This window comes from Tinamus guttatus, unplaced genomic scaffold (assembly GCF_059628265.1).
Source record: "Tinamus guttatus ecotype Peru unplaced genomic scaffold, ASM5962826v1 Tinamus_guttatus_pri_ptg000031l, whole genome shotgun sequence".
Taxonomy (NCBI): Eukaryota; Metazoa; Chordata; class Aves; order Tinamiformes; family Tinamidae; genus Tinamus; species Tinamus guttatus.
The window spans coordinates 467823-495789 of record NW_028288565.1 but is presented as its reverse complement, the minus strand read 5'-3'; the positions used below and the strand labels follow the sequence as shown (position 1 = coordinate 495789).

General features: G+C 57.0%; 1 protein-coding gene and 1 pseudogene across 1 annotated transcript; both read left to right on the top strand.

The window, feature by feature from the left end:
- The first annotated feature begins 6256 nt into the window (after positions 1-6256).
- On the top strand, positions 6257-14596 carry LOC148596090 (maestro heat-like repeat-containing protein family member 2B; annotated as a pseudogene).
- A 138-nt stretch (positions 14597-14734) lies between these two features.
- On the top strand, positions 14735-16479 carry LOC148596089 (protein maestro-like). Its single transcript, XM_088530728.1, has 6 exons — positions 14735-14782; positions 14993-15175; positions 15350-15502; positions 15695-15817; positions 15996-16175; positions 16429-16479. Exons 1-6 carry the CDS (start codon positions 14735-14737, stop codon positions 16477-16479), a joined length of 738 nt encoding a protein of 245 aa, XP_088386854.1.
- The last annotated feature ends 11488 nt before the right edge of the window (positions 16480-27967 follow it).

The following is a 27967-nucleotide window of genomic DNA, read 5'->3' as shown; positions in this document are numbered from 1 at the left end:
CAGGGACAGCCAGAAGGGCTCCTGTCTGGAAGGGGGCGCTGTACACAGGAACTGCTGGGGGCTCCATCCTGGCATCTCCCATAGCTTTCCTCTTCTGGCAGGCATTTATTGTTGTGCAGCCATGGACAGGCACCTTCTTGAGTGCAAGCTCAAGGTACTGGTTCCTGGCCCGAGGCACGAAGAAGTGCCTGCACCAGGGCAACCTGGGAGTTGACCTGCTGCTGGAGAGAAGCTCTGCAGAGAAGGGTCTGGGAGTCCTGCAGGACAACAAGGTAAGTATGGGCCATCAGTGATGCGGCAGCCATCAGTGTGGCCCTACACAGCCCGGGGGAGGCAACTTCTGGAGCAGTGTGCCCAGTTCTGAGACCTCCCCAGTACAAGAGAGACACTGCACTGCTGCAGGGAGACCAGTGGAGAGTCCTGGAGCATCTTTCTTACAAGGAAAGGCTGGGAGAATTGGGCCTCCTTAGCCAAGGGCAGGTGTCAAGAGGATGGGGACAGACTGTTCTTTACTGGTGTCCAACCACAGCACACGGGGCAGTAGGCACAAAATAAAACACAGGAAGTTCATTTGCGTAAGCAAAAAAGCTTGTTAACTGTGTGCAAATGGGTGTGCGCACAATCGTGTGCAACCTGCTCTAGGGGACTACGCTTGTATGGTGTGCGTGTGCACGTGCGTGTGTGGAATAGCTGATTCTTGGAGGTCCCTACCACCCTGACTCTTTTGGTGAAGGGAACCACGCAAAGACTCTACCAACAAAGAGAGAAGCAATGTGCGATTTTAAATAACACAGGAAATATTTTATTTTCTTTCCCTTTTAAAAGTGTGATCCTAACTTGTCTCTTATCTTTTTCTTCCTTGGTCAGTCCCCCATGCTGGGGACAGCAAATGTCCAACAACAGCTCCCTGAATGAGTTCCTCCTCGTGCCATTCGCAGTCACGCGGGAGCTGCAGCTCTTGCACTTCTTGCTCTTCCTGGGCATCTACCTGGCTGACCTCCGGACAGCGGCCTCCTCATCACAGCCTCACATCACACTATTCTCTTTCTCATACAGTAATGGGTAGGTCATTACCTTGCTTATTTTGTCTGTTGCTAAAACCAAGTGTGTAGCAAGGTTAATGTTTTGTTAAATGTACCATTTCATTTCTGTATTGTCTTAATATTAACAGTGAAATAAGACCATTCTTTCCATTGATGCCTGGTTCTGTCCGTTGCCTCCTGCCCCGTCAATTGGCAGAACATGTCTGGCAATTGCATGCAAAGCCTGGCAAACCGAGGGAAAAGCAATGCTGCAAACACAAATTCCTCCTTGTCAAAGACACTGCAGTCTTTTTCCCCTTCCTTCTTGCTATGACAGGTCCCACAGCAAGTCTTTTCCCCTCTGAGTCCCTGAGGTGAGATGCTGCATGTTTTGCAGCCCCGCTTTTCCTTCTGCTTGCCAGGCTTTGCATGCAATTGGCAGTCACTGGCTTGGCAGCTTGTGACCTGATGCCATCAGGTTCTGGGTGTCCGCGAGGCTTCCCAGGCAGCCGAATGACCTGGACTTGTGTGAGCAGAGGCCTGAGCAGCTCCTGGGTTCTTTCTGCTAGAGCGATTGCCCCTGTGCAATGGCAAGGGACAGTCACCACTCAGAAGGGCTGGGGGCCAAGGAGCAACTGTGAGTGCTGGAGCCTGGGGCAGTGCCATGTTTAGGGAACAGGAGGCCCCAGTGTCTGTCACTCCATCCCTACCCATGCCCACGTTGCCAGCAGCCCTCTGTGAGGCGTCACAGCGGTCCCCACAGGTCACAGTGGTCCCCGCGGGTGACCTGTCCCTCCCGGCACTGCTGCTGCGTCAGTGGCTTGTGATTCCCGTGGGAGGAGGTGCTGCTGGAGCAGTGCATCCGCAGAGGGAGTCGTGCCGCGATGGGGGTGCTGCGAGCGCTCCGAGGTGGGGGCGTCCCCGCGCTCAGCGTCTCACGGGGGCGATGGAACCTGCCAGCGCCCACGTTCCAGGCTTGGGCAGAGCGTGCCTGAGCCCTTGGGGCCGGCCCCGAGCTGCCGCAGCCTCCTCTTCCCCAGCCTGAGCAGGGCTGGCACCAGCAGCCTCTCCTGTCGCCCCGTGCTCCAGCTGTGCAGGCTCTTGCCCTGAGCTGGGCTCTGTCCCTACGGCTGCTGGAGTGACACAAAGCCGGCGCTGCTTTCCTTCCAGGTTGCTTCACTTGTGCAGGTGCCCGGTCGAGACCTGCACGCGGTGAGGATGGCGGGAGTGTGGCCGGCTCTGTTCCTGTGGCCATTACTACCTTTGCCGCCATCGTGACCTCGCTGTTGGACCGCCTGCAAGACGCCGAGGTGAGCAGGAGTGTCTTGATGGGCTCCGTGGGGTTCGAGGGCTCCCTGCAGCACCCTGACTTCCCTGGGTGCCGCAGACTGATCTCCTGCAATGCTGCCTCTCCCCTCGGGCTGCACCTCGTTCCAAAACGTGGATGCTGTGTGGACAATGCTGTGTGGACTGAGCAGTGCCAGCAGCTGCTCCCTGGCATCGGCGTGGCCGAGCTGCTGTGTGTGGGGCAGCACGTCCCATGGCTGCTGTGTCTCTGTGCCCCCAGGATGGCAGAGCGGAGGAGACCTACCGCGAGCTGGAGGGCGTCTTATGGGGCGAGGAGAGCCACCTGCAGAGCTCTGTTGTGGACAGAGCCATAGCGGTGGCATTGAAGGACCTGCGAGCGGCGCAGGTGAGCTCGTTCTCTCTGAGAGTGACCTCAGGTGCTGGCCCCTGTCCCGGCCGTCCCGTGCAGGAGCTTCGCGACACGTTGCGGTGTGGGGTCAGGGGATGTGCAAAGAGGAGCTGTGGGGCTGTGTGTGCGCAAGGCGTAGCAGGAGCCCTGCTAGCGCCTGTGTGTCCTGCCTGGAGGCCGAGCCCTGGCAGAGGGTCAGTCCCGCTCCTGCCACATGCAAAATGCTTCTTCCAGGGTGCGCCGCTTGCTGTGAGGACGGCCGCTAGCGACGTCCTGGTGGCGCTGGCCCGCAGCCATCTGCGAGATGTGGTGTCGGCGCTGCAGGGCCACCTGCAAACCCTGCAGGAGATGTCGGAGGAGTTCGTCCTCATCACGCTGCGCAACGTGGCTGCCCGCTATGGTAGGGCCCCCCAGCTGGGTGCCAGCGGGTGCCAAGCAGGAGAACGGACCCCTAGCCCTGCCCCAAAGACCCAGGGCTGCACCAGAGGGAAACCAGCAAAGAGCCAACACACCAGGCTGTGCCCCACGCTGTCCTCCCCAGTTTAGGGCTTCCCCACTCCCCGTGCCCCTCGAGGAAGGTGGTTGGCACACAAGTGGCCTGGCAGGAGCCTCCCTGCAGCGGGCTCTCCCCCTGGCCCAGTGCTGTCCTGGCAGCGGTGCCGGGAGATGGAGCCCGTTGGCCGCCGCGGCTCTGGGTGGCCAGGGCTGCCCACACGCTGCTCTCTCTGCAGCCCTGCAGTGCGTGCCGTTTGCGGGGAGCACGCTGTCGGCCCTGCAGCACGTGCTGAGCACGGCGGGGAGCGGCTGCACGCTTCGTCTCGTCTGCGACGGTGAGTGTCGGTGCTGCGGCGCTGCCACCAGCGGCTCTGCGGCCGGAGCCGACGGCACTGGGTGCCGCTGGCCGGAGGAGCTCCTGGCTCCCTGCCCGGCCTTTGCTGCCACGCGTGCCTCCCGGTTCAGCTGCCTTTGGCCACGCTCTGCCCAGCCTGGGCTCCCCTGTTCCCTTCCCTTCCCTTTCATTGAGCACAGCCTGCTTTGCTGTTTGTGGGCTTAAAGGCAGAGCCCAGGCAAAAAGGACCAAAACTGTGAAGCTTGCACTGAGGGGCAAACGCTGGGGGCAGGAAGAGGCTGGGGCTGCAGCGGGCAGTGTTGGAGGGGAGCTAAGCCTTGGGGAGGAGAAGGTGTGCGGGAGTGGAAGAAGGGAGAAGCAAGGCAGCGTTTCCACATGGCCGTCTCGTGCTATGGCGCAGGGTGTCTCTGAAGCCAGATCTCCGTGCCACCCTTGCAAGGCCATAGTGGGTGGAAGGAGGCCTGGGGGCCACTGCAATGTGTGGTGCTGGTCAGAGGTTTTGAGGCGATCCTGTTTCCCTTCCTGTGCTGCAGTTCTGGAGCAGTGGTGCAGCGGGATAGCCGGGTACCTGCATGAGTGGGACAAACAGGTCTTCCCTCGCCTGGAGGCCGCCCAGCTCTGTGCCCCGGTTTACCCGCTCTTCTGCTACGTGGGCAGACACTGGCAGCGGTGCAAGGATGAAGAGGTGAGCCTTGCTGCCCTCGCAGCCATGGGCAGCCACGGGGACGTCCGCAGGGGCCAGCGGGGCTGTGCACGGGGCCGGGTGAGGGCTTGGAGGGAGCAGGCTGGTTGGAAAGCATCCCGAGCCGGGAGCCTTCAGGGAGCGCCGACGTGAGTGGTGCTGACAGGCAGGAGGGGACATCCGTGCAGCAGCCCTGGGCCAAGCACTTGGGGCAGGCAAGAGGCGAATGCTGGGGCCTTCTAGCAGGGCAGGTGGGGGTGGTGGGAGGAAACGCTCCCTGTGCCGGCGAGCGAGGCCTTCTTGCCGGGACTGAGAGGAAAAGGAGAGCCCTGTGCGGGAAGTGCAGGCTGGGTGTCTCGCGGGGAGGCGGGTGCTGGAGAGAGCCTCATCCCTGCATGTGGCGGCATCTTGCTTTCCCTCGGCAGGCCAAGCAGGCCGTGCTCAGGGCAGTGGGTGCCATGATGGCCGTCCTGCTGCACGCGGAGCAGTACCGCCAGCGCGCCTGGGAGCAGCTGCTCTGGCTGCTGCACCAATACCGAGAGGTCCGAGAGCCCCTTGGTGTGACCATGGTGAGGCACTGTGCGGGGCACGGCGCGGCCGGGGCCTGCAGGGGAGCAATGAGGTGTCGGGGGGTTGCAGGGCACCAGCAGGAGCTGAGTCCCTTGGAGATAGGAAGAGGGAACGGGGCCCTGCGGCTTCCCGGGCTCCTGCTGGCAGAAAGCAGCAGGGCAGAAGGGCTGGGAGGGCGCGTTGAGTGGCTGGGGCACGTGGCTCCACAGGGGACCCTGCGGTGCCTCCCAGGGCTGCGGGTGTGTGAAGAGCTCTGTGAGTGCGTTCAGGCCGTGGTTTTCCCAGCGATGCCTGTTTCTGCCTTCCTGGGGGCTCGCGGTAACTGCTGCCCTCTCCCTGCCGCGCTCCCTTGCAGAGCCTGGGCCGTTTCCTGGCAGCTGTGGCTGGCATTCAGAGCCGCGGGCCACGGGCCCACCTGCAGGCCGTCAGGGCTGCTGTGCACGAGCAGGTAAGGCCTGGCGGTGCCTCCCTGGCCTGGGGCTCCTGGGCAGCCTCGGCTGCTGCCCAGCCCTGCGTGTGCCCAGGGCGCTGCGCTTGGCGCGTGGCTCTGTGCCCGGAGATGCCCGTGAGAGGTTTCCTTTCTGTCCCCCTCTCTACCAATGCAACCTGCTCTGAAAGACACTTTGTTCCCACAGCTCTGTGACGAGATCGATCCACCCCAGCCCGGGCACAGGGCAGAGCTGTGCCGCTGCATGGTGCTGCAGGGTAAGGAGAGGAGAGCCGGGGCCGCACTGCTGCGTCGCCGCAGCTCTCGCAAAGCTGCTCACGTGGGAAGACGCTGGGCTCTCCTGACCAGCAGGATTTCTTTCTTCCCCACAGCCCAAATCTGCCCCGAGGAGACAATCGTCTTCCTTTATTTCAAACTGAGGAACGGGAGCAAGGCCGATCGTGTAGCAGCTGTGGGAGTGCTGCAAGCTCTGGTCCGCTCTGATGGTCAGTAGGCCAGGCAACAAAAAGATCAGCATCCCCTTGGGAATGTGCTGCTTCCTCTGAGGCACAGGCTGGCACCCCTTTTCTGCCCTGCTTGTGTGTGGGAAGCCATGGAGCTGTGTGAAATCCCTGCGGAAACGGGGACTTGGCTTCAGCACCGCCTCTCCGTGTCTCTTGCAGTGCCTGCCGTGCGGGAGAACTTGGCCCTGTTTGTCAAACTCGCCGAGTCCGTGTGCCACGACCCCATGTGCCAGGTGAGCTGGTCTGGACAGGGCCATTGCAGGCCAGAGCAGGGCTGTTCCAAGGCAGAGCCTGGCCAGGCCTTTGCCATAGGCGGAGGCAGGCTCTGGGGCAGGAGGCTGGTGGCAGCAGCAGCAGCAGAGCAAGGGCTGCTGTTGTCGCCTCCTCAGCCCGGCCTGGGCAGAGGGGCTGCAGCGCAGCGCAGGCAGCTCCCCTGGGGCTTGGGGCCGGCTCGTGACGGCAGCCTGCCCTGTCTGCAGGTGAGGATGGCCGTCCTGCACTTCATCGGGGAGCTGCTGCGCTCCAGCGGCCTGGGCTGCTCGTCGTGGGACGTGGTGGGGCATCTCTTCAGCGAGTTCTGCCGTGCCTCGGGCAGGCTGGTAAGGCAGAGCACAGCGCCACGGCTGCACCTCGTGGCTGTGCCGCACTGCCATGGGTCTCCCTGAAGGAGTGGAGCCCAGCGCAGCCGGGCTGCCAGTACTGGTGCTGTGGTGGGGGGCATCCCCATTGCCAGGCACCGTGGGGCCTGGGAAGGGGCAGTGACAAATATTTGCCCCCCTATCCCGCAGGCTACAGGGAATCTTTGTGCTGTGGAAGCACATGAAGAACGGGCCATTCGGCGCCTGTGCTGGCACATGGTCAGCACGATGGATGTCTCCAACAGAGCGGTAGCCCAAGTGAGTTGTTCTCGCCATGTGCACCGGGACGCCCACCTTAGACATGAAAGCAATCAGGGAGAGCTGGGTGTGAGCTCTGTGTGGCCAGACTCGCTCATCCTGTGCGTGCTGCAGTGCATGAGCACCGCTGGGCACGCGCCTTGGCTGTGTCCCGTAGCCCATAGAGGCCTTGGGAGGGGCTGGCGAGGCCGAGTGGCTCCCGCATCCCTTTGCCACAGGGAAGGGAGCTGCCCCGGGGGCAGAGGTGTGCCAGCCACTCTCAGCAGGCAGCCAGAGCGAGGGAGAGGGAAAGGGGTGCGAAGCGCGGCAGGGAGAGGGGCAGGAGGGAGAGGAGGAGGGCAGAGCAGGAGCAGAGCTCCTGAGCTCGTGAAGGAGTGAGGCCAAGGGCCCAGGCCAGGGCTGGAGACATGGAAATGACGCAGGGACTGGGACGGAGAGGCAGGAATGCCCTCGTGCCAAATGGCCTGGTTCTTACCCGCAGCTCCTGTGGCCGAAGCTGCTGCACTACGTGGTGCCAGTGCAGTACACGGGCTTGCTTGTGCCACTGTGCCGCTGCCTGCGCGCCCTGGCCGAGAAGCACCGGGAGACTGAGCGCAGGGAGCCCGAGGCCCTGGAGCCTGAGGAGCAAGGTGGGGAGCAGCAGGTGCCGGGCAGCAGTGCCGGGCTGGTGGCGCTGGACAGCGCGTGTCCCTGCAGCCCTACCAGGCCCTTGCGGGAGGCGCGGGGCTGCAGAGGGCAGAGCAGTGTCTGCTGCCAGGCGTGAGGGCTCTTTCCATGCGGCCCTTCCTGGCGGAGGCACTGGGCACTGCTGCTCGCAGCTCTCTGGGGCCCTGGGGCTGGTTCCTGACATACCAGGGCTGTCCTTGTCCCTGTGTGCACAGCGCCAGGAACCCAGCAGTGCTGCTGTGCAGGCGCTGTGGCCAGGGTGCCCTTTAGCCCTGCGTGGCAGCACGGGAAGCGGCACGGGCAGGGCCCAGAGGGGCTGGGAATCTCACGCTGCCTTCCTTTGTGCCCACAGCGGCTCTGCCGGCTCCCCAGGCACTGCTGGCTCGCCTGCTGGTGAGTTCGAGGAGCGGGGAAGGAGCTTTCGTGGCTGGGCAGAGGGTGGGAGAGATGGTGCCGAGGCCGGTGCAGGCACCTCAGGAGGAGGCAGGAGTGTGCGAGAGGTGCCTGGGGCTCCCTGCCTGCCTGCCTGCCTGGCTGCCTGCGGCGCAGCCGCGGCTTCCGAGGTGGGTGCGAGCCCCCCGTCTCTCTCGCGCTCTGCTAGGTGACGGCGGCGGTGGCTCCGCATGCGGGCGGTGGCCGTGGCGCTGCGGCCCTGCAGCTGCTGCAGGTGCTCCCCGGCATGATCCACAGAGCCGTGGGAATGAGCTGGGCTGCAGAGATCCCCCTGCTGCTGCAGCACCTGGCAGGTAAAGTGTCACTGCCAGGGACAGGCTGGCGGCAGAGGACGCAGCAAAACGCCGTCAGCTCCCAGCTTGGCACTGGGGAATGGTGCCAGGTTTAGGGATGCTCGTCAGCCCCCTGGGCTGAGCCTTTGGGCTGTTGGATTGCAAAGGAGACCCTGGGGCTCTGCTGGGGGCTCAGGGCGCTGAGAGCACAGGGTCTGCCTCCTTGGGCTTTGCAGGAACAACCGCCAGCTCCCTGGATGTGGCCGAGTGGGAGAGCCTTGTGCTGAAGGTACAGCATGTGTGTGGGGGCCACAGCTGGATCGGGCGCCCAGGGTGTGGAAGAGTGTTGGGAGGAACCTGGGGGCTCCCTTTTTGGACACTGAGCAGCACAAGCTCCTGCCAATTCCCCGGGCTCAAGCGTCGTGTTGGGGGAGAGACAGAGGCAGATTTTAGAGGGCTGGTTAGGGAGCTCTGCCCATTAGATGTGCAAAAAGGCCCAGGCAAGGGCAGGGGGTGTTTGCTTCATGTCCCCCTCTGCCCTAGTTCCTGCAAACGTCGCTGGAAGCCATCGGGAGCGACGCCTGGATCGTGGGCCTGAGCCAGGAGCTGAGCCAGCAGCTGGGCAGCTCTCCCCGCCTGTCCTGGGAGAAGGTTTGTTCCTGCGCGGTGTCGCTGTCGCTGCTGGGGCACCCTGAGGGCTGCGGCACCAGCAGAGCCCTGGGAGGCCGAGGCCCACGCACAGGCTGGCGGCGCTGCTCTACCCGGCGGGCTCCTGTCCCTGCTGCTCTCACTGCCCAGGAAGGCGCTTGCTCTCCCCTCCGCGCCGGGCTGGTGGCTGTGCCGGGCTGGCCAGCGCGTGCAGTTGGGGCTGCTGCCGCCGGCGCCTGGGCGGCTCTCGGCACGGTGGCATCGCTGCGGCCTGGCCCTGTCCCGCCGGGCAGGGCTGTCCCTGCAGCTGGGGCCTGGCCTCTCCTCTTGCAGAGGTTCCTGTACAAGGCTCTCGGCACGGCCCTGGCAGCTTGCGGGTGTCTGCGCCACGTGCGAGAGCAGACCCTGAAGCACCTGCAAGCAGCCAACTTCCTGGAGCTGTGGGAGGCGCAGGTGAGGGCTCCTTGCACTGCCCTGCTGTGCGGCAGGGTGTCTCCTGCGTGTGCCTGGGGTGCAGGGGGTCTGTGTGACCCTGCTCCAGCACAGCTGGTGTCCTGTTTGTGTCCCTTTCCCCGGGGAAGGGTCCTGCCTGACCTCTGGAGCTGGTCACGGCTGGGTGCTGGGCTGGGAGCAACTCCCTGTTTCTGCTGCCTTGCAGGGAATGGTCTCAGTTGTGTCGCGCTGCGCCGAGAGCCACTTCTCGCTTGCCTTGGCCTGCGTGAAGGAGTTCCTGGGAACTTTGAAAACCCAGAAGGTAAAGGGCCCAGGGTGCCCCTGCTGGGAGGTGCCGCTGTTGGGGCAGGGGCAGCTCCTGCCTTAGGAGCACACGAAGTCTCGGGGCAGAGCCGGGCAGCGGGCTGACATCTCGGTGCTTCTCTGGTGATCCCCCGGCAGGGCGACACGGTGAGGACACGCGCTGCTCGCGCCGCACTCATGGTCACCTACGGGCGGATGTCGCTGCGCGCCCCCAGGGAGCAGCTGCTGGCCCACGTTGAGAGAGACATCGTGGGCAACATGCTGGGGCTCTACAGAGAGGGCTGCCAGGTGGGAGCTCGCAGCGTGGGGCAGAGGCGTGTGGGTGCTGCCAGCTGCAGCCCCTCCTGCTCCTCCCGTCACGCACCTCTGCCGCTGCAGCCAGGCGAGCGCTGCTCAGCCTGCTGCCCGTGTCCGCGATGCACGGGCTCTTCCCAGGCAGCACCTGGAGCAGCAGCTTCCCCTCCCATGGGAGGCTCCTTGCCAGCAAGGGAGAGGGAGGGGACGTTTCCGTGTTGGGGGGCAGGTACCCAGGGTGCTGCAGGGCCCCCAGAGGGCACCATGTCCTCCCTGCGCTGCTCTTAGAGGCAGATTAGCCCCAGCCCCGCTGCCCTTCCCACCCTGGGGCCCTGGCTGAAAGCCTCTTTGTCTCCCCTGGCATCAGGACGCGCAGCTGAGGCTCTCCCTGGTGCAGAGCATCACGGAGATCAGCCTTGCCCTGCAGGCTGCAGGCGGCAGCCCCAGGTTTGAGCTCTGCTGCAAGCGGGAGCTGCTGCAGACCCTGGTGGTGAGTGCAGTGCAGGGGAGCCAAGGGCTGTGCCATGGGGTGGGTTTGCACAGGAGCGCGATGCTCTTGCAGGGTGGTATGCAAGCTCCTGACGGCCACGAGCTGCATCCCCAGCGGGCAGGGCGCATAGGGGCTGGCGCTGGGGCTGCAGTGGGGGAGCAGAGTGCGTCCCGGCACTGCAGAGCTGCTGCCTTTTCCTGTAGAGCCTCTGTGGGAGTCATGAGGGGGTGACAGGGCTGGTGTCTGTGGGCTCGGCAGCTCAGCCCGTGGCTCGGCCTGGCAGGAGCTCCCTCCCGCTCTCCTGACCCCTGCCCACCCTGTGCCTGTCTGTCTGTGCCTTGCAGGAGGTGATTCAGGAGGAGCCGCGGGAGTCCCCGGTGCAGCCCCGGGCCCTCATGGCCATGGAGCAGTTGAGGTAGGGTCTGTTCCTGGCACTGTGGATGCCAGTGTGTGTTCCAGCACCGCTGGCTGGTCTGGCTGGGGCTGCGGGCACTGGGTTTGGGTTGTGGATTGGACCAAAGGCAGTTGTCCTCTGCCTCACTCTGGGGAGTGCTAGTAAGGCCCCTCTCTATGTTCTCTGCCCTTCTCTCCTTTCAGCAAGCTGACACCCTGTCTGAGCAGGAGGGAAAAGTGCAGCCTCCTGGCTCAATGCTGCCAGGCCATCCTGTGCCTTCCCTGCCCGGAACAGCTGCATGTGAGAGGGGAGACGATGGTGGCGGCTTCACGCACAGCGGTAGGTGCTGGCCTGCTGGGTCACCCCTGAGCGGGGAGCCAGCACCAGGCACCCCACGCTGGGAATGGGAATCCCACTGGCTGCTGTGGCGTCTTTGTGGGGTACATGGCCTCTCCTCTGCTTTCTGGTGACAGGCCCCATCCCTGCGAGCCCTGGCACAGCTCATGGCAGCCCTCCAGCAGGCAGAGCCGGTCCCCATCTGCCTGGGGGACGTGGTGCAGGTGAGTGCCCTGGGGCAGCAAGGAAGGCGTTGTTGCTGCCAGAACACGGCAGAGCTGCGGGAATCACACCTGCGGGCCTGGTCCGTGGAGGGGAGCTCTTCTCTAACTCGGTGCTATCCGTGCACATCAGTGGGAAGTGAAATGGTCCTAGCTTCAGGCCCCCTCACCCTAGGTTTGCATCCATGCTTTTCCCGTCTGCAGCAACGTTCTTGCAGGCAGCTTGCAGTGTCCTGCAGTCCCCTAGATGAGCAGAGCTTCTCCCACTTGTGCGGCTGTGAGCAAGGGCTGATGCACAAATGAAGGCTGCCCATGGCGAGAGCCTGGAGTGGGAAGGTGGCCCCGGCAAGGGCTCCTCACGCGGTGCCCGGAGAAAGCAGGGCCACAAAAGCAGCAGGGTCCCTGCGGAGGGGTGTAGGGCAAAATTCAGGCCATGGTGAGACAGGCGCTGTCGTGGCAGGTCCTGCGGCGCTGGCTCACCTCGGCCCACCTGTGTGAGCGGGACGGAGCACTGGAAGTGTGTGTGCAGGTGCTGGGCACCTGCAAAGAGAGGCACGAGCAGAGGGTGAGCGGGGACCCTGTGCCGGGAGCTCTGCGTGGGCGGGCGGCGGGTTCTGGGTATTCCAGGGCTGCGGGGTGGCCCCTTGTTCCCACCCGGCTCCGCCAGTGCTCGGGGCGCTGCAGTCGGGAGAGGGCCAGCGGCCGTGGCGATGTCGGTGACATTCGTGCCTGTGTCTTGCTCCCGCAGCGAGGTGGTGCCTGCCAAGAGTTTGGCTCCTTGGTGGGACTGCTGGGGCCTCTGACATGTGAAGAGTCAGCCGCATCCCGTCAGCGGGCAGCGACCTGCCTCTGCCTCCTTCTCCAGAGAGTTGGTGAGAGGAATAGGCAGGGCTGCCCCTGCTGCTCCCTGCGGGAAGGAGCCCAGCACCAGGCCCTGTTCCCCTGTGCCGTAGCACCTTGTCCAGCTTGCAAAGCCACTGTGTTGCCTTGGGGGACCCTGGCTTTGCGTGGCCTTTGCAGGCCTCCCCCATGTCCTTGCTCAGTGCCCAGGGATCCGGGAGTCGGCTCCCCATGAACATCACTGCCCTTTCTGATAGCTCCCCATCAACGTCACTCCCCTTTCTGATAGTTCCAGATGAAAAGATGGACGTGGCACCGTGGACCCAGGTCACGTCTCTGTCTGAGAGGCTCAGCGCTGTCACCTCTGGGTCTGTGCTGGCAACCTCCACCAACATTGCCAAGGTACCTGGCCCTCAAAAAGCACGAGTGGGGCCATAATATGTTTGTGTGCACGTGTGTGTGGGAGTGCTGCTTGCAGGACACATGTTTTGCATCTGAGCAACTCCTGTGACACGCTCGCTTGTGTTTCTGATTTCTCCCCAGCTTGTGTGCAAATATTTCCCACAAGGCCAGGCCACAGGCTTCGTGAGCAGCATCACGGAGAGCCTGCTGTGCTCCAGGCCCATGTGCATGCAGGCTGCGGGTCAGTGGACACTGACCTTCCTGGGGGATTGTGTTGGCAACATACTCCAGGAGGAGGTGAGGGAGGCATTTTTTAGGATGCCTTTGGCTGTTCTCTGCAGTAGTGTGTTGGCCCTGAGGCACAATGGGGAAAGGACACACCGAGCCTTTCTTTCTCGCCCACCTCCTTTCAGGTGCCCGAGCTGGTGTCCATCCTGTGCACGTGCCTGCAGAGTACCCAGCTGAGCACTCCCCGGCGCGTGGTGCTGCGGGCCATGGTCCAGCTGTGCCGCTCTCACCAAGAGCCGGTGCTGGGCAGCCTCCTGCAGACACCGCTGCCCATGGACAGGTCTGTGCAGCCACCCTTCCCGCTGCCGTGAGAGCCAGCCGCGGGGCTTGCCTGCGTGGGCGGCCCTCTCGGCAGCCAGTGCTTTTGCCCCGCGCGAGGCTGAGCGCTGCAGCTCGTGTCCCTGTTGGGACCTGGGCACCGGCAGTCCCCATGCACACATGGAGCGTGTATGGCTTATCCTGGGGTACCTTGGGTAGCCGGGGATGTGGGCTCACGTGCTGGCATGTGTTCCTTTGCAGCAACACAGCAGAGGTGTGGAGGAGCCTGGGGAGAAGCGCCATGGGCTGTCCAATCCTGGTCCACTTAACACAAAAGTTGGGGGCAGCGGGAAAGAGCAACGGGATCAACCGCTGCACTGGGGAGCTGGGCAGCAGCCAGGCTGCCCTGGAGCCTCGCATGGTACGTCCAGCAGCCTCGGCGGCCATGCCGCTTTGCACGTGCTTTCCAAGCAGTGCTTGCGTGCCAGCGGGATTCCTGCCCTTTGTGAGGGCTCGTGGAGCGTTGTGGGGTGCTGAGCTGGTGTGATAGCAGTGTGGGATGCTGGGACAGCTTGCGGCTGCCAGGCTGAAAGGCTCTCCCTGCAGTGAGAACTAGAGAGAGTAAAAGCCCCTGGGCTGTCAGGGGGACGTGGTCCATGGGCAAGTGCCTTGTTTTACCAGGTGGTTCTTGGTTAAATTTCTCTGTAGATCACTCGCGCCCTCTGTGAGGTGGTGTCAGCAGTGAGGAGTGACACCCTGGTTCAGCGCCTGCTTCCCTGGCTGCTTCCAAGCCTCCTGGAGCAGCTCAGCGAGACACTGGGGGAGGACATGGACCTGTCCCTCAGAGAGCTGAGTAGGAGTGACCCACCGGGCAGGTGAGGAGCAGCAGGGGCAGGGGCAGAATCTGCATGTGCGGCCCATGGCTATGCAGGAGCCACCTGCCTATTACCCTGGTGCTGGGCTGCCTCCGTGGTAGGTGGGACTGGGCTCTGTAGGGCAGCGCACTGGGCATTGGGCTGTTTCTGCAACTCAGCTGGGTGTTGCTGCTGGGATCCATCGTGGGGTTGTGCTAAAGAGCAGCTTCCCACAAAGTGCTGTGCCTGGAACTTTCTTTGGCTTCTCCCTGCAGCCTGTTTGTGGAGGCCCTGGAGCTGGTGCTGGCCAAGAGCCTGGAGCACCGGTGGCTGCGGCTGCTGCGGGAGCAGGGAGCGTGGGCGTCCTTGGCAGCGCCCCAGGCTCACACGGCCGGCGTGTGTCTCCTGGCAAGGTGAGAGCCCCTGGTGGGGGCCGTGCTAGAGGAAGGGCTGCTGGGAGCTGGGGCCTGCCCCGAGCTCTGCTCCAGTGCAAGCGGCGTCTGCACCGGGGTGGGCGCAGCTGGGAGCAGTGCCGGGGGGCCATGCTGTGTGAGCACGTGCTACAAGGCTGTTGTGCTCTGTGCGCAGTGTGCTGCTGCGCGCGGAGCAGGTCCCGCAGCGCCTGGTGCAGCGGCTCTTCCACTGGCTGCGTTCCCGCTCGGCGAACCTGCGGCTCACAGCCACTGCGTTCTGTGCCGAGGTGAGGCAGCCGCGGGGCGAGGGGGCTCGCAGGGCTTCCTGCGTCTCACCCAGGTGAGGGCTGCTCCATGCTAGTGCTCACGTGTCTTGATTGCAGCTCATGAAGGACCAGCTGGTCAGGGAGAGGAACATCGTGACTCCCCTCCTGGAGGTGCTGGCAGAGAGGTCGCGCGACCCTGTCAGCAGCGTAAGACAAATGGCCTTGAGGGGTCTGGGGAACATGGCCACAGGAACACCCACAAAGGTGAGACAGCCTCTGGTGGGTTTTGTGCACAAGCCGAGCTGCGGAGGAGCACGAAAGTGCTCGAGGAGCCGAGGCAGGTGCAGGGCTGCACTGAGGCAATGCCCTGGCATCGGGGCTCTCCCCTGGGCTTGCTCTGGAAAGCGCTGCCACTGGCGCCGCAGCGGGGAGCAGCACTGAGAGGCAAGAGCTCATGTGCGTGTCGCTCTGCAGCTGCGGAGGCACTGGGCCATAGTGGTGAGAGCGCTGCTCGGGGGCATGGAGGACGTGGGCAGACCCGAGGTGGCTGTGGAGAGCCTGTTGGCTCTGACGAAGGTCCTGGCATGGCTGGAGGCGAGGGCCATGGGCTCTGCCTTTGAAGAGGTGGCCAGGAGCTGCCGGGCACTCTGGGGGGCGGTAAGTGGAGCCGCTGTCTCTCCGTGGGCAGGCGGGAGCCCACGCGGGTTGCCGTCCCCTGCGGGCTGCTGTTGACAGGGGGCAGCCGTCGCCGGTTGCCAGCCCTGTGGGCAGCGCCGCGCGGTGCCGAGCAGTGTGTGCTAGCAGCCTGCCCGACAGTCTTTCTCGTCACAGGAGGAAGAGGAGCTGCGCCGCTCGGCCTTTGGCCTCTATGGCACCCTGGCCTCCTCTGCGTCGGGGAGGAGATCGTTTTTCAGCAGGGAGGTGGAGGAGGCCTTTCCCAGCCTGGTGCTGCACCTTCGTGATCCGTCCCCGGCTGTGTGCAATGTAAGAGCCCCAGGCGCCCCACAGAAAGCCCTGTGGAGCTGGCTGAGCCATGGGGGCACTCGTTCCCTTCCGCATGGGGCTGCAGGAGTCTCCACGGGCCCTGTGTGATGCTGCCCTGCCGGCAAGGTTCCTTCCTCAGTGCCCAGGCAGGTGTAGAGCATCCCCATGACAGGGCCTGGGGCACTTTTGCAGGCCTGCAAGGTGACCCTGCACCTGTGTGCCCCATTTCTGGGGTCGAAGAGGCTGCAGAGGCGCCTCAACATCAGCGTTGGGCTGAGCGCGCACAAGATGCAGGACGAGGTCTGCAGACACCTGGTGAGTGAGCTGTGCGCTGGGGCTGTGTCCCTGTGCTGGCTGCCCATCCCATGACTCCCTCGTCATGGGGTCGCCCCCGTACTGGCCATGGGTGGTCAGGCGATTGGGCAGAGGGGAGCAAAGGGGGCTGCTGGAGATGGGGATGAGCTCCTGCTGCCTGCACTGTGTGTTTTCACAGGCCCAAGACTGCCCCGCGCTGTTCGAGCAGCTCCTGAGCACATCTTGGAGCTGCTGCATGGGAAGCCACCAGGCACCGCAGGCGGCAGCCGTCCACGTCCTGGGTGAGCAGCAGCGGGGGGCTGAGGCGCTGCTCCTGGCCGAGGCCCTGGGTTGGGTTCAAGGTCGGGCTCTGGGGCAGGTCGGGGCTGTGGCCATGCCCGTGCCCTGGTGGCCATGTTCCCATGCCAGGCCTGCTCCAGGCATCAGCCACGTGGCTACAGCAGTGGGGCCTGGCTAGCAAGGCGCCCAGAGGTTCTGTGGGTGCCAAAAGCCAGGGGGCTTGGGGATGCGTGGCCCTAGGGGTGCATCAGGGAAGACACCCCAGCCGGGCACCGTGGGGCATCAGGGGCCTTGTGCCCATGCTGCTCCCATCAACATCGGTGTCTTTGCAGCTCACCTTAGGCCGGAGCACGCCGAGGAGCCCCGTGCTCGACGGGCGGTAGCTGCAAAGCTCTGCACCGGGGGAGGCCAGCAGCGCACAGCAGGAGGCAAATAAAGCCGTGTCCCTGTGGAGAGGCACTGTCTGTCCGTGTGGGGCTGTGTGCGGTGCGGCAATCACCCTGGCCCTGCCTCCCTGGGGATGTGGGCCCTGTGTGGAGCTGCCTGGGGACAGTGGAGAGCAGAGGGACTGGTGGGAGGGGGTTTGCAGGCACTGAGCTTAGGGGGCCACTGCCAGGTGCTTTGGGGCACCAGGGTCACTGGGAGCACTGGGAAGAACCTGGGGGCCCTAGTGAAGGATCCCAAAGCAAAGCCAGCTCCGCTCTCCGTCGGCAGCAGCCCGTGGCAGCGGATGAGCAGATCTGCTGCCCCGCAGCCCTGCTCTGCTGCACTGCTGGCCTGGCACAGCTGCAGGCGCCAGGGAGAACCCCCTGCCGCACGGTTTGTTGGTGCCAGCAGCGTGCGGGCAGAGCTGCTCAGGCCCTCTGCAGCACCAGGAGGCTCCATCGTCACCAGAAATGGGAACAAACCCACCCAGCCTGCCCCAGCTTCCCCCAAAGCACCCACCAAGGACATTACCTGCCAGCAGTTCCCTCCAGCCCCTTTCCCTCTTAGCACCCACAAGTTCCCACAACCCACAGTGGGGCTGGAAGGCCCAGCAGCCACCAGCTGTTGTTGCTCATGTGCCATTACACAGCAGTCAGAGTGGCCCATCCACAGGCAGGCCCATCACTGCAGAGCACAGGGTGAAATAAAGCCCCCAGGCCACCGGCAGGCACTTCCAAATGCCTCTTTCAAACCTGCATCGACAAGTCCCCTGCTTGGGAATGGGAGGCTGCCACAGAAGTGCTTCCAAAAGGAAACTGCTCAGGTGCTTCCTCTTTCTCATTTGTGTTTTTGGGGAAACAGGCATTGCCACAGCAAAATATGTGTCTTTTAAATGTAAGAGATCTAGTGCAGCTTTCCTCTTCCTTGCCCCGCTTGCTTGCAGACGACAGGCAGAGCAGGCAGAGCCCTGGCAAGAGCCCTGCAGCCGCGCTGCCCTGTTCCTGTGCCCGGGACACAGCGCTGCCGAGAGCAGCCCAGCCCAGCGTGGAGGGGCTGCAGAGTTTCCCCGTCACAGGGCTGCTGGGAACTGAGCCACACATCTGCTGTCCCCCACGCACAGAGCTTTGGACATGCTTCTCTTTGGCACTCACTTCTTTTGCATCCTCCTGTCTGCTGGAAAGTTGAGAAGAAGATGATGGAAAAATTCAAAGAGGAGCAGAAAAGAGAAGAAAGCAAAAGCCATCACAAGGTAGAACCTGATCAACTCCAGAGTATTTCCATGTCTCAAAGTAGCTTTTCCCATGCAGAGCAGATCAGATAGCTACGGGTAGAGAAGCTATGGGTAGGGAAGGTTGTGGGGAAGCTCTTTGAATCAAGAGCTTCTCTTCAGCTCAGCTACAAGGATGTGGAAACATCATCAGGAATGTCTTTCATTTCTCGAGAAGATGGAGCACAAAAGCACTGTGGGGGTTCCTTCCAGTGCAGCTGGTGCCTTCTCACTGGCCTTGATGAGAGAGCAGTAAGGCCAGTGCCATGAGCTGCCCAGAGCTCCCCTCTGCAGGGATGGGCTCAACCCATTCCCTGTGGAAAAAGGCTGTTTTTCTCTGTTCTTCCTCTGTTCATTTATGTTAAGGCACATTTTACTGCCTTACAAATGGTAGGGAGGAACAGTAGATTCTAAGTGTCCCATGTGGGACTCAGAAAATCCCAGAATCCCAGGATTTTTGAAGTTGGAAGAGACCTCTAGAGATCATCTCCTGTCACAGGTGCACGACCTGGCGCTTGCCTTTGTTGACCCTCAGGAGGTTCCTGTGTGCCCAACTCGCCCACCTGTCCAGGTCCCTCTGAAAGGCAGCGCAGCCCTCTGCTGTGTCGCCCACTCCCCCCAGTTTTGGATCACACGCAAACTTGAGCACTCTGTCCCATCTTCCAGGTCATTGATGAATAACCTGAATAGCACTGGGCTACAGCAGTACTGGCCCCTGGGAGACACCACTGACCACAGGCCTCCAACTAGACTCGGCCCCATTTATCACAACGCTGCGAGCTCTGCCATTCAGCCAGTTCCCAATCCACCTCCCTGATGTTGGCTTTCCTCCAGGCCTCTGGCACCGCTCCTGTTCTCCATGACCTTTTGAAGATGATAGAGAGGGGCTGAGCAATAACGCCTGCCAATTCTCTCAGCGTCTGTGGGTGCATCCCGTCGGGGCCCATAGATTTGTTTGCCTAAATAATCCCTAAAGCAATACTCTTCAACCAGGGGAAGCTGTTCCTCCCTCCAGATTTTCTCTCTTGTTCTGAGCTCTCTAGTCCATGGGGACTGGCCTTAGCAGTGAAGGCTGAAGTAAAGAAGGCATTTAGTAAATCCAGCATCTCTTTAATCTCCATCAGCAAGACACCCACCCCGTTCAGCAACAGGCCCACATTTTCCCTCGTCTTCCTCTTGCTGCTGATGTATTTGTTATTGGTTGCCACAGAATGAGTGATGGTGGGGGTGAATGACACAGTGCACTTCACTCGTGCATTGAAAGAAATAGTAATAGGTTTTGTTCATATGGTCAATGGTTTCACGAGATTCTAAAGGCAAGGTCACTTATTATTTACTGCATGGGGTACAGGATATACAGAGAATTACCAAGGAAACCCTCGCATTGAGGGTTTCCCAAGGGGGTTCAGATTGGACCCCCTTGCTTTGCAAACTCTTTGTGAGAGGAGTCTGGATGCAGCTGGATGCAGTCTTAGTCCCAGACCTGATCAACAGTTTAGGACTAAGGAAAATTGTGCACTGTTATGTCAGTAAAGTTTACAAGTTCAAAAAGAGCTGCTACCGTCACTTACCATGAATGTGTCAGGATCTGGCAAGGATCTCTTTAACGCTGAGGAGCATCCTTGGGAGGTGTCTGTGCTCAAGGGGAGACACTGGCATGCAGCCCGCTGCGATGCAAGGAAAGCTCAAGGGGTTTTGGGGCTGTCCCCATACTTATGGGAGAAGATGACTGACTGAGAGTCATTCTTTCATTTCAGAGCAATTCTGGCTGGTGTATGCACAATCAGCTTTATCTTCCCCTGAGAATGCAGCCATCAGGACCCTTAATAATGGTTAATACCTGAGTGGGGGAAGAAATCAGGGAGCTACCCACCAGGATCAGATATGTCACTGGTGATTAACACCTGAATAGGGCTACATGAGAACAGTCAGGTTGAGCTAGGGAAGGAGCACACTGGTCACACTCTGCCCCATGACTATAGTCAAGTCATCTTATCCTCACAGAGTAGTGCTATGGTCCCCCCTTGGCTCTGTGCCACAAATAGTGTATTGATAATTTTTGCACTTATAAGTCCATGGCAAGTAAACATTTTTTAACATGAAGTACTGCTATTATGTACAAATTTGTACCTTTTGGGTGGTTGAATTTGGGTTATTTGTTTGTCATACCTCGCATTTTTATATACAAAATATATGTAATACAGCTTATAGATTATAAGTAATAGAACTAATAGCTCTAGAGTTAGTAAAATGAATACAGCATTTCCATCAGTCGTCCTGCACACTGCTGCAAGAGAAAATAAAAACTTGTTTCGGTGGGGTGAGGCAGAACAGGTTACCCCATTGAAAAAGAAGGAAAAATCCATCATGCCCTAATTCTGTGTTTTGCACCACTGCTATCAGTAGCTTCCCAGGCAAGTGGGCCACGAGCTTTACCTAGAGTCCTAGGCACAGCACCGATGGATGGTAAATTGACCATCACAGGCTGTCCAGCTGTAATGTTGTTGGACATCCTCTTTTACCTGTAGGTTGAGCACTAAGCTCATCTTTCACAAAGAATGCTGGGCTTACAGGCCTTCCAGCAGGCCCACAATGATTATTTAACTGAGGGAGTACTTTGGGAAGTTGTCTGTCCCATTGAGCCTTGTGTGGGTTGAGGCTCTTTTTTTAACAAGCCATTGGCTCTTTCCACCATCCCATTTGATTTGGGATAGTATGGGGTGTGGAATACCCACTGAAATCCTTCTTGCTTTGCCCAATCTTGCACTTTTTTACATGATAAATTTGAGCCATTATCACTTTGGATAATAACAGGAGTAGGTAGATGTGGGAACCAAAACAATAGTCCTTGCACCACACTCCGCCCCTTGGCTTTCCTGCACTTAATTGCTGTAAGCAAGCCAGAGACCCCTTCCACTCCTGTGAGGAGGCCCATTGGTCTTCTTGGCCACGAGGGCACGTTGCTGACTCATGGGTAACTTGTGCACTGCCTTCATCTTCTTCTGTAGCTTCCTAACCAGTGATAATATTTAATGCAACAGTCTTTTATACCCATTTACCATTTACCCTTTTTGCTGAAGCATCTCTAAACCACATGTTTTCTGTTGGTGTTCCTTCAATGACGGATGGTACACTAAGAATTGCTGAAGGTTTAAGAGGTTCTTCCAATGCTAATGGATCTGTTTTTACAGGCATCTGTGATTTGGAAACCTTAGTATGCCCTTCAGTTAGCTGCATATTTTCTGCAGCTCCTGTTAGGTAGGCATAGCATTTTGTGGTAGTGGGGTTTGGTGCAATTCCTTCTGGGGGAGCAGTCCCCTTTAGGACTCCTTCTAGTAAATGAAATGGTCCTCTAGTTTGCACAGGTTGTCCTTGATGTGTTTTCTCAACCTGTTTAACTGCTTGGACTAAGGATAAAAGTCCTTTTTCTCCCTTTCAGAACATTGTAGTTCCCTTTCTTTAAATGCGGTCAAGCTAAACAATAAATATCTTTTTGTTCCATCAGGGCCAGCCTGTAAGTAAGTTACAGTAAGTAAGAGTAAGTTACTGTAACTTAGTAACAATAAGTTACTTGCTGAAACCTACAGTTAGCAGCACGTTCAGTGCAACCCCATGCAGCTATAAGATGGTCGTGAGGGTGTTCTGGTCCCAGGGACTGAAATTTTTCTATTTCTTCTGTCGGAGTTTTCACTACCGCTTTGTGTTCTAATTCCCACTTCTAGGGTTTGCCTTTCCTTAAGAGTGAATACAAAGGAGGAGCAGTGATAGAATATCCAGGTAGGTGCTTCTCCAATATCCTAAAGTTCCCATCAATCATTGTAATTCTTTCCTTGATCGGGGCATTTGCAGTTCTTCATTTTTTCTTAAGGAATCTGCAGGAATCCCTGCACTGCCAGCTATCCACCATGGAAGGACAAGCTGCTGTACTCTTAAGAGATGTGAAACCAGAACAGTTCCCTCATTCTCCATTTACCTATACTGAACATGAACACACTTTCAACCCCTCACTGAGATTTATAAATGACATCTTAGGAATGACACCTTATCCTTTAATCTCTTATATGTAGCCCTTAGCAAAGCCATATCAGCATTGAAGTATAGGAGAATAGAGCTTACATCTCCTTCAAAATCCAGGCCAGGCTTTTTTTGTTGTTGTTTAAAAAAAAAAAAAAAAATGAAATATTTACCCTTCCAGCAGTTTTTCTAGCATATGATGGAGAAGTGATCTCCAACAGAAGACATTTTTAAAGTTCCAGATTGAATTTCTCCAGAAGAGTGTGTTTGGAAAGAAATGTGTCATCTGCTAAGCCTGCAGAAGGAGGTCTGTTGTGCTGCTCAAGAGTTTCTTATGCAAGTTCTGGAGAGTTCTAACCAAGCTGATTTGTCACTGAAAATATTAGGTACATGGAAAACTCGGTAAGAGAGATAAAAGAGAATGGATGGGGAATGTAAGAGGAGCAGTGAGAACAGTTGTAGGGAAAAGGGTTCTAAAGTGAGTATACTGCTGTGAACAGAATATCTGTCCTTCCTTATGCCTGCAGTTTGTCTGTGCGAAGGTGTCTCTGCAAAGCCAAACTGAATTATCTAGCATAGGGAAGAAAAACAAGTAAACCTCTGTTACGCACCCACCTGAGGACCAAAAGAAACTCAAGTTTAGTATCAAGGAATCTCTTCTAGTTTTATAGATTTTTAGCTCATTTTACTTAACTTGTCTAAGTGTCCTTGTATAAGAGCTAAAAGGTAATTGGGATAGGTTCACAGAAGCTAATATAAATTGTCCTGGCTTCCTCATCTTCAGTGGAAAGAACTAAGATCATTTTCTTTGTCTGGTATTTGGGACCTCTGCCAGCCATGTGCTGTTACTTTTGATAGCAGTTGATTGGTAATTAATTTGCGTGTGGTGGTAAACAAAATCGTTTGGGCACAGAAGACATGCGTTATTTGTCATCATGGTCAATTAGTTTTACACTGTGCAGGGCAAGCAGTCTGATATCAAAAGCACCTTTCATTGTTTAAGACCTTGACCTTTCCAGGCAAAACCTGTAAAGTATTTCACACTCTTTGCCTGTAGTTCAATTAGACTGCTCTTATTAAGAGTGAAATTTAAGTGATAAAAGTGGAGCGCCTTTGAAATTATAGGTCAGAGTCAAGCCTGAATTTCACATGTGAGTATAGAAAATGATTTATTCTAATTGTCTTACATGAGCTGCAATAAGGAGCCCAGCTGCTCTCTTTATTCAGGTGCAGTTTCCTTGACTTCTGGGGTCTCCGTTAGAAAAATCTGCAATTTGTTTGCTTCACACGATGTTTTCCTCCGGACACCCTGATGTGTTTCCATGGGCTCACCCTGCAAGGCAGGCACACTTATCTCCCAGTGCATTATCAGGTCATTCCGTGTATTTGGTTCTTGTTAACTAGAGAATAATTTACAGACTGTTATATTATATGCAGAGAGAGAGATGTTTGAGTGAAGTGAAAACAGGCTTCAAACTAACCAAGTATGAACTAGTTGTTTATATAAGGACATTTTCATAGATTTGGAGCTTTCTGAAGCTGTATCATTGCCCATGCTAGCTATGGTCTCCTTGTAGCGTTCTCAAAACTTGTTCTAGACAGGGCAGGCTAGATCTCAAACATGAACCTGCTCAGCTGGGTGAGCTTCAAGCTGAAGTTTTGCCTTGCATTCACTCTTACCTGTCCTCCAATGCCAGCAGTTGCCAGTCGGCATTTTATGATATTACGCCTGGAAATGCTATTGCGTGACTGCTGACCTGGTAATATTCTTGCTGACATAAAATTTCAGTTAACGTAGCTGAGGATATGATTTCAGATTCAATTTCTTGTCCAAATATAGTCATCTAGTATTAACTAATCTGTGCATCTTCAGGGCTTTTCCAAAGACATTGTATGAACAAACATGTAGTGGGAGAAAAAAAATGTTTTCTATGCTTTGTTGAATATTAGGTTTCACTCTGGCACAGGAATGATATGATTCTCTTATAGCATCCAAAGTTCATAACATTTTTAATTAAGTGGCACTAGCTTTGAATTCCAGATCTGAACAGGAGTATAAAATTACAGGCAAACATTGGTCTGCCCTGATACCAGAAGATTCTGCTCTGAGGAGTGACAATCTCAATAGGAACTTTCAGATCAGATACTTTAGCTTTTAACTTTCTGGAGATAGTCTTCATCCATGGTTCTGTGTGTGTATTATTTGAGACAAGATTCCCTTTTCTCTCTGCTTTTACTAAATACATGTCTAAGTGCCTGAGATCGATCTCAGTGTTCGGCCAAAATTGCCTGGATCTAAATCTTTGTGCTGATCTCTGCACTCAAATAACGTTGGACGTTGCTAATGGCTGCTTGCCATTGGAAGTACATTACAACATCCTCAAACATGCATTTCCTAATTGCCCACCCAAGGAACTCCACTGAGTTCCAGTGGGATGGAGATAGGTGTCAAACTATCCATCTGTACAGATACATATCTGCAGGTAGCCATGTGTGCAGATTCAGGGCTTTATGCTATTGCAGTAGACAGGAAACCACTTCAGAGAAGAATAAAATGGTTGCTGAAAGCACAAATAAAATATATATTTGTTTAAACTAATAGGGAGACATTTTTTTAATAAATGATTGGGAAAACTTTCAGTTTTCTTAGGAATATCAAAACTTTTCTAAAGTATTAGCAAATCTTGTAACATTCCTGGTATGTAGGTAAACATATTTATGCATTTCACAAAAGTCTCATTTATGGGATGGAATGGACAAGCAATTTTTCAAGAGTTCACGGTCACAAATCAGTGTCGTAGGTGGGGGCCTGATTCACCAGATCATACTCCTATGGGAATATATTTCCATGTTCGAAAGAACAAAGAGAGATTGGGCTGGGAGGGGGAAACTCTTGCACATTTATATTCCTTTCCAATAACCATTTCTGATCACAGAGAGGCTTTGTGCTCAGCAGCACACAATTCAAGCCTGCTCTTTTGAATCTCCTAACTAATACAGTACAAAATCATAGCTCTACTATTTTGTGATGCTGAAGTGATGCATATACCATTTCCTTGCATATACCATTTCCATATACCATATCTTTGTTGATGCGGTACCCCTTCATCATCACCTTTTGCACTGTGTTCATTTCTACTCTTGTATTAGTTTCTGATACTTTATTAGGAGAACAGTATTTTACAGTAGTGTTACACTCAGCTGAGGTGAATATTTAAACCCTTTACAAATTTAGCTATTATCTGTGTGTGTCTCCGTAGTTATATCCATCCCTTCAAAACTATGTGAATGATATATCTATAGTTCTCCTTTAAAAAAAAAAAAAAAAACAGTGTAGCAGTGTATACATGTAGCAAATACTACTTTTTTTTGGCTTTCATCATTTGTATGGTTTTACTGCCACATAATATTGGTGGTATTTGTGCAGTGTGTGGGCTTAAACTGCCGAATTTGGATCGAGTTGATTCATCACAGAGGACATTTGAACAGTGCTTTACTGAAATGCTGCACAAGCTCAACATGAGGATCTGTGTCTCCACAAAGAGTCAGTCGAAGAGGTGGCGCTGCCCTGGTCTAGCAGGGACAGACATGTAGCTTCAGGGCTAGGGAAGAGCAGCAGCAACTTATACTTGCCATTTTGCTTGTACATCAGAGATGTGAACGTGGTCTGGAAGAGATGCTGTAGCGCACTAGAAAGCAGGGGTCTGGCTCTTTGTTCAAGGCTTTGAAAGATTTTGATCTTTTTATTTGTTTTAGGCTGACAGGACACGTCCTTGGTTCTAGGTGTAGATTCATCTGTTTAATGTCCTCCATGATGAAAGTGGTGATTATCAGGTAAAACAGGGAATAAGGCAAGGGGTACTTCAAGGAGACAGGAGTGTGTCCTTGAAGACTTTCTGCCTTCCAAAGAACTCTTGTTAACCTTTGCTTTGGGGGGATGGGAAGCTGCTTTTTTTTTAGCAGTGCTTTACTAGTGTCTCTACAGTCATACAAAGGAATTTCTACATTTCTGTAAAGTACTTTATTCTGATATTGTACGTTCATGAATAACAGCTTAGGCTTCAGCTTCTGTTGCGTAGAAGTGCTGAATGTTTGGTGCAAACCCCATATGTTTGTGTGTGTTTCAGATTCTAAAAGTCTGCAAGTCTCAGAAGTCTTAGTCTTTGATATGATATTCCCTCTTTTTCATAAGGCACTCTGAGGAAAGTATATCTAGACTGTATGGACACTTAAATTTCACCTTCCTCATGAAGTATTGCTCCCATCACTATGGGAGCTTTCATGGCATTGAGTTCTGTCACTTGGAAAATCCTTTTTCAGCATAGTTATGTTTTGGTTGCTGCTGTAGCAGATGCCAACAGCCATGCTTCTCGTGTTGGCCTGCCTAACAGCATGCTCCCCAATTAATTTGGCACATTCAATCTAATGCTTTTTTCTGTACTGCAGCCCCAGGCTTGCAGTCTTGGAGATGGAGTTTTGGGAGGCTCCTGCTGGGAGAACAGCTCTTACCTGCCTCCCCACCCACAGAGTGGAAGCCCCTAAATCCATCATTGATCTGATTGGAGCTGCTCCTTCCTGTTCTGTTTCTCGTCTGTGGATCGTTGCCTCCAAGTTCAGCTCAGCTCTGGAAGGAACCAGGGTAGAAGTGGACTAGGAAATATCAGGCCCTCTGCTAGATGGGAAAGGGGAGATAGTGACAAAGGACTTGGGAAGGGACAAGATGCTTAGTGCCTTTTTTGCCTCTGTCTTCCCTGGCAAGACTGGCCTTCAGCAATCTCATCTTCAAATCTCCAGCCAGTCTTTCTTTGCTAGTATAAAGCCCAGCAGAATATCAGTGCCTCTCCTCTGCCCACAAAATCCAGCTAAACCTTGTGCCCACGAGTACAACCCTTAGCTCTGCCTTCTGCCAAGTAAAGGAGATAGTGTCCAAAGTGCTGCAGAACACGAGGTAGACCACATGCTCTGCCCTCCCCTCCTCTACACAGACATCATGGAGGGCTCTCAAGAGTGGTTAAGCATGGTTTCCCCTTGTGGATGTGTGTCACTACCCTGAGCTCCTTCTTCCCAGGCTGGAGCTGGCATGCCCACGGAGCCGCCGGGTGCCCCGGGGCTTCTGCGGGGCTGCAGGTGAGGCTGCTGGGCCTGCTGTTGCCAATGGCGGTGCCTTGCCTGGCAGGAGCTGGTCCCGCAGCCAGAGCATCTGCGCAGGCAGTGCGGGACAGAGTGCTCAGGGAGGCATCACTGCTGCCATGAGCAGGGCCAGGAGCAGGGGACCTTCCTGCCGCTCCATCCCAGTGTCCCCTGTCTGTGCGACTGTTGAGATCAAGGGGAGGGTGAGATTGGGGAAGAAGAATCACTCGACTCCTGCTACACAGCACACAAGAGTTTATTGCACATTTACTGCACTGAGCCCCGGTGAGAAGGACACCGGGCTCAGCGCGGGGCTGGTTAGCGGTATCTCTGACCCGTGCTGAGCTCTCCGGTGTCCCGCAGCTGCTCCTCCTGGCCTGGCAGCTCCATCAACTTCAACAGGACCAAGGCCAGGAGGAGCCGGGGAGGCCCCCACAAGCTCCGGGCCTCCCCCAAGTCTGTGTCCTGAGCTCAACTCTGAGCTCAGCTGTTCGGCCACTTCTCAGGCCATCTTCTGGCTGCTCGTCTCGCCCGCGCTTCCTGAGGTGGCCGAGGATCCTTGTTATGGGAGCCCGTGTGCAGGGAGGGGTCACTGTTGGCAGGGCCAGGAGCAGGGGGCTTCCTGTGGCTCTGTGCTGGTGCTCCCTGCCTGGCTGTCTGGCAAAGGTGAGAAGTTTTGTGGGCAGAGGAGAGGCCCAGGGAGAGGCACTGGTGTCCTGGGCCTCTCCCTGATGACGAGGGCCCCATGTTCTCCATCGCGGTGCACAGATGTTTTTTGCACCGCCCAAGGGGACAGGGCACCAAGAGGCCCAGGGAGAGGCACTGATGGGTTGCGCCTCTCCCAGATGACAAGGGCCTCAGGTACCCTGCTGTGGTGCACAGATGTTTTGTGCACCGTCCAAGGGGACAGGGCACCAGGAGGCCCAGGGAGAGGCACTGATGGGCTGCGCCTCTCCCAGATGACATGGGCCTCAGGTACCCTGTTGCGGGGCACAGATGTTCACCCCAGGGGGACAGGGGCGCCGGGCCGGTGG

Coding starts and splice junctions, on each gene's coding strand:
- LOC148596089 (XM_088530728.1), top strand. CDS start 14,735: ATGGCCTTGAGGGGTCTGGGGAACATGGCCACAGGAACACCCACAAAG. Junction 15,176..15,349: donor GCCGGGCACTCTGGGGGGCG/GTAAGTGGAGCC, acceptor TTCTCGTCACAG/GAGGAAGAGGAGCTGCGCCG. Junction 15,503..15,694: donor CGTCCCCGGCTGTGTGCAAT/GTAAGAGCCCCA, acceptor GCACTTTTGCAG/GCCTGCAAGGTGACCCTGCA.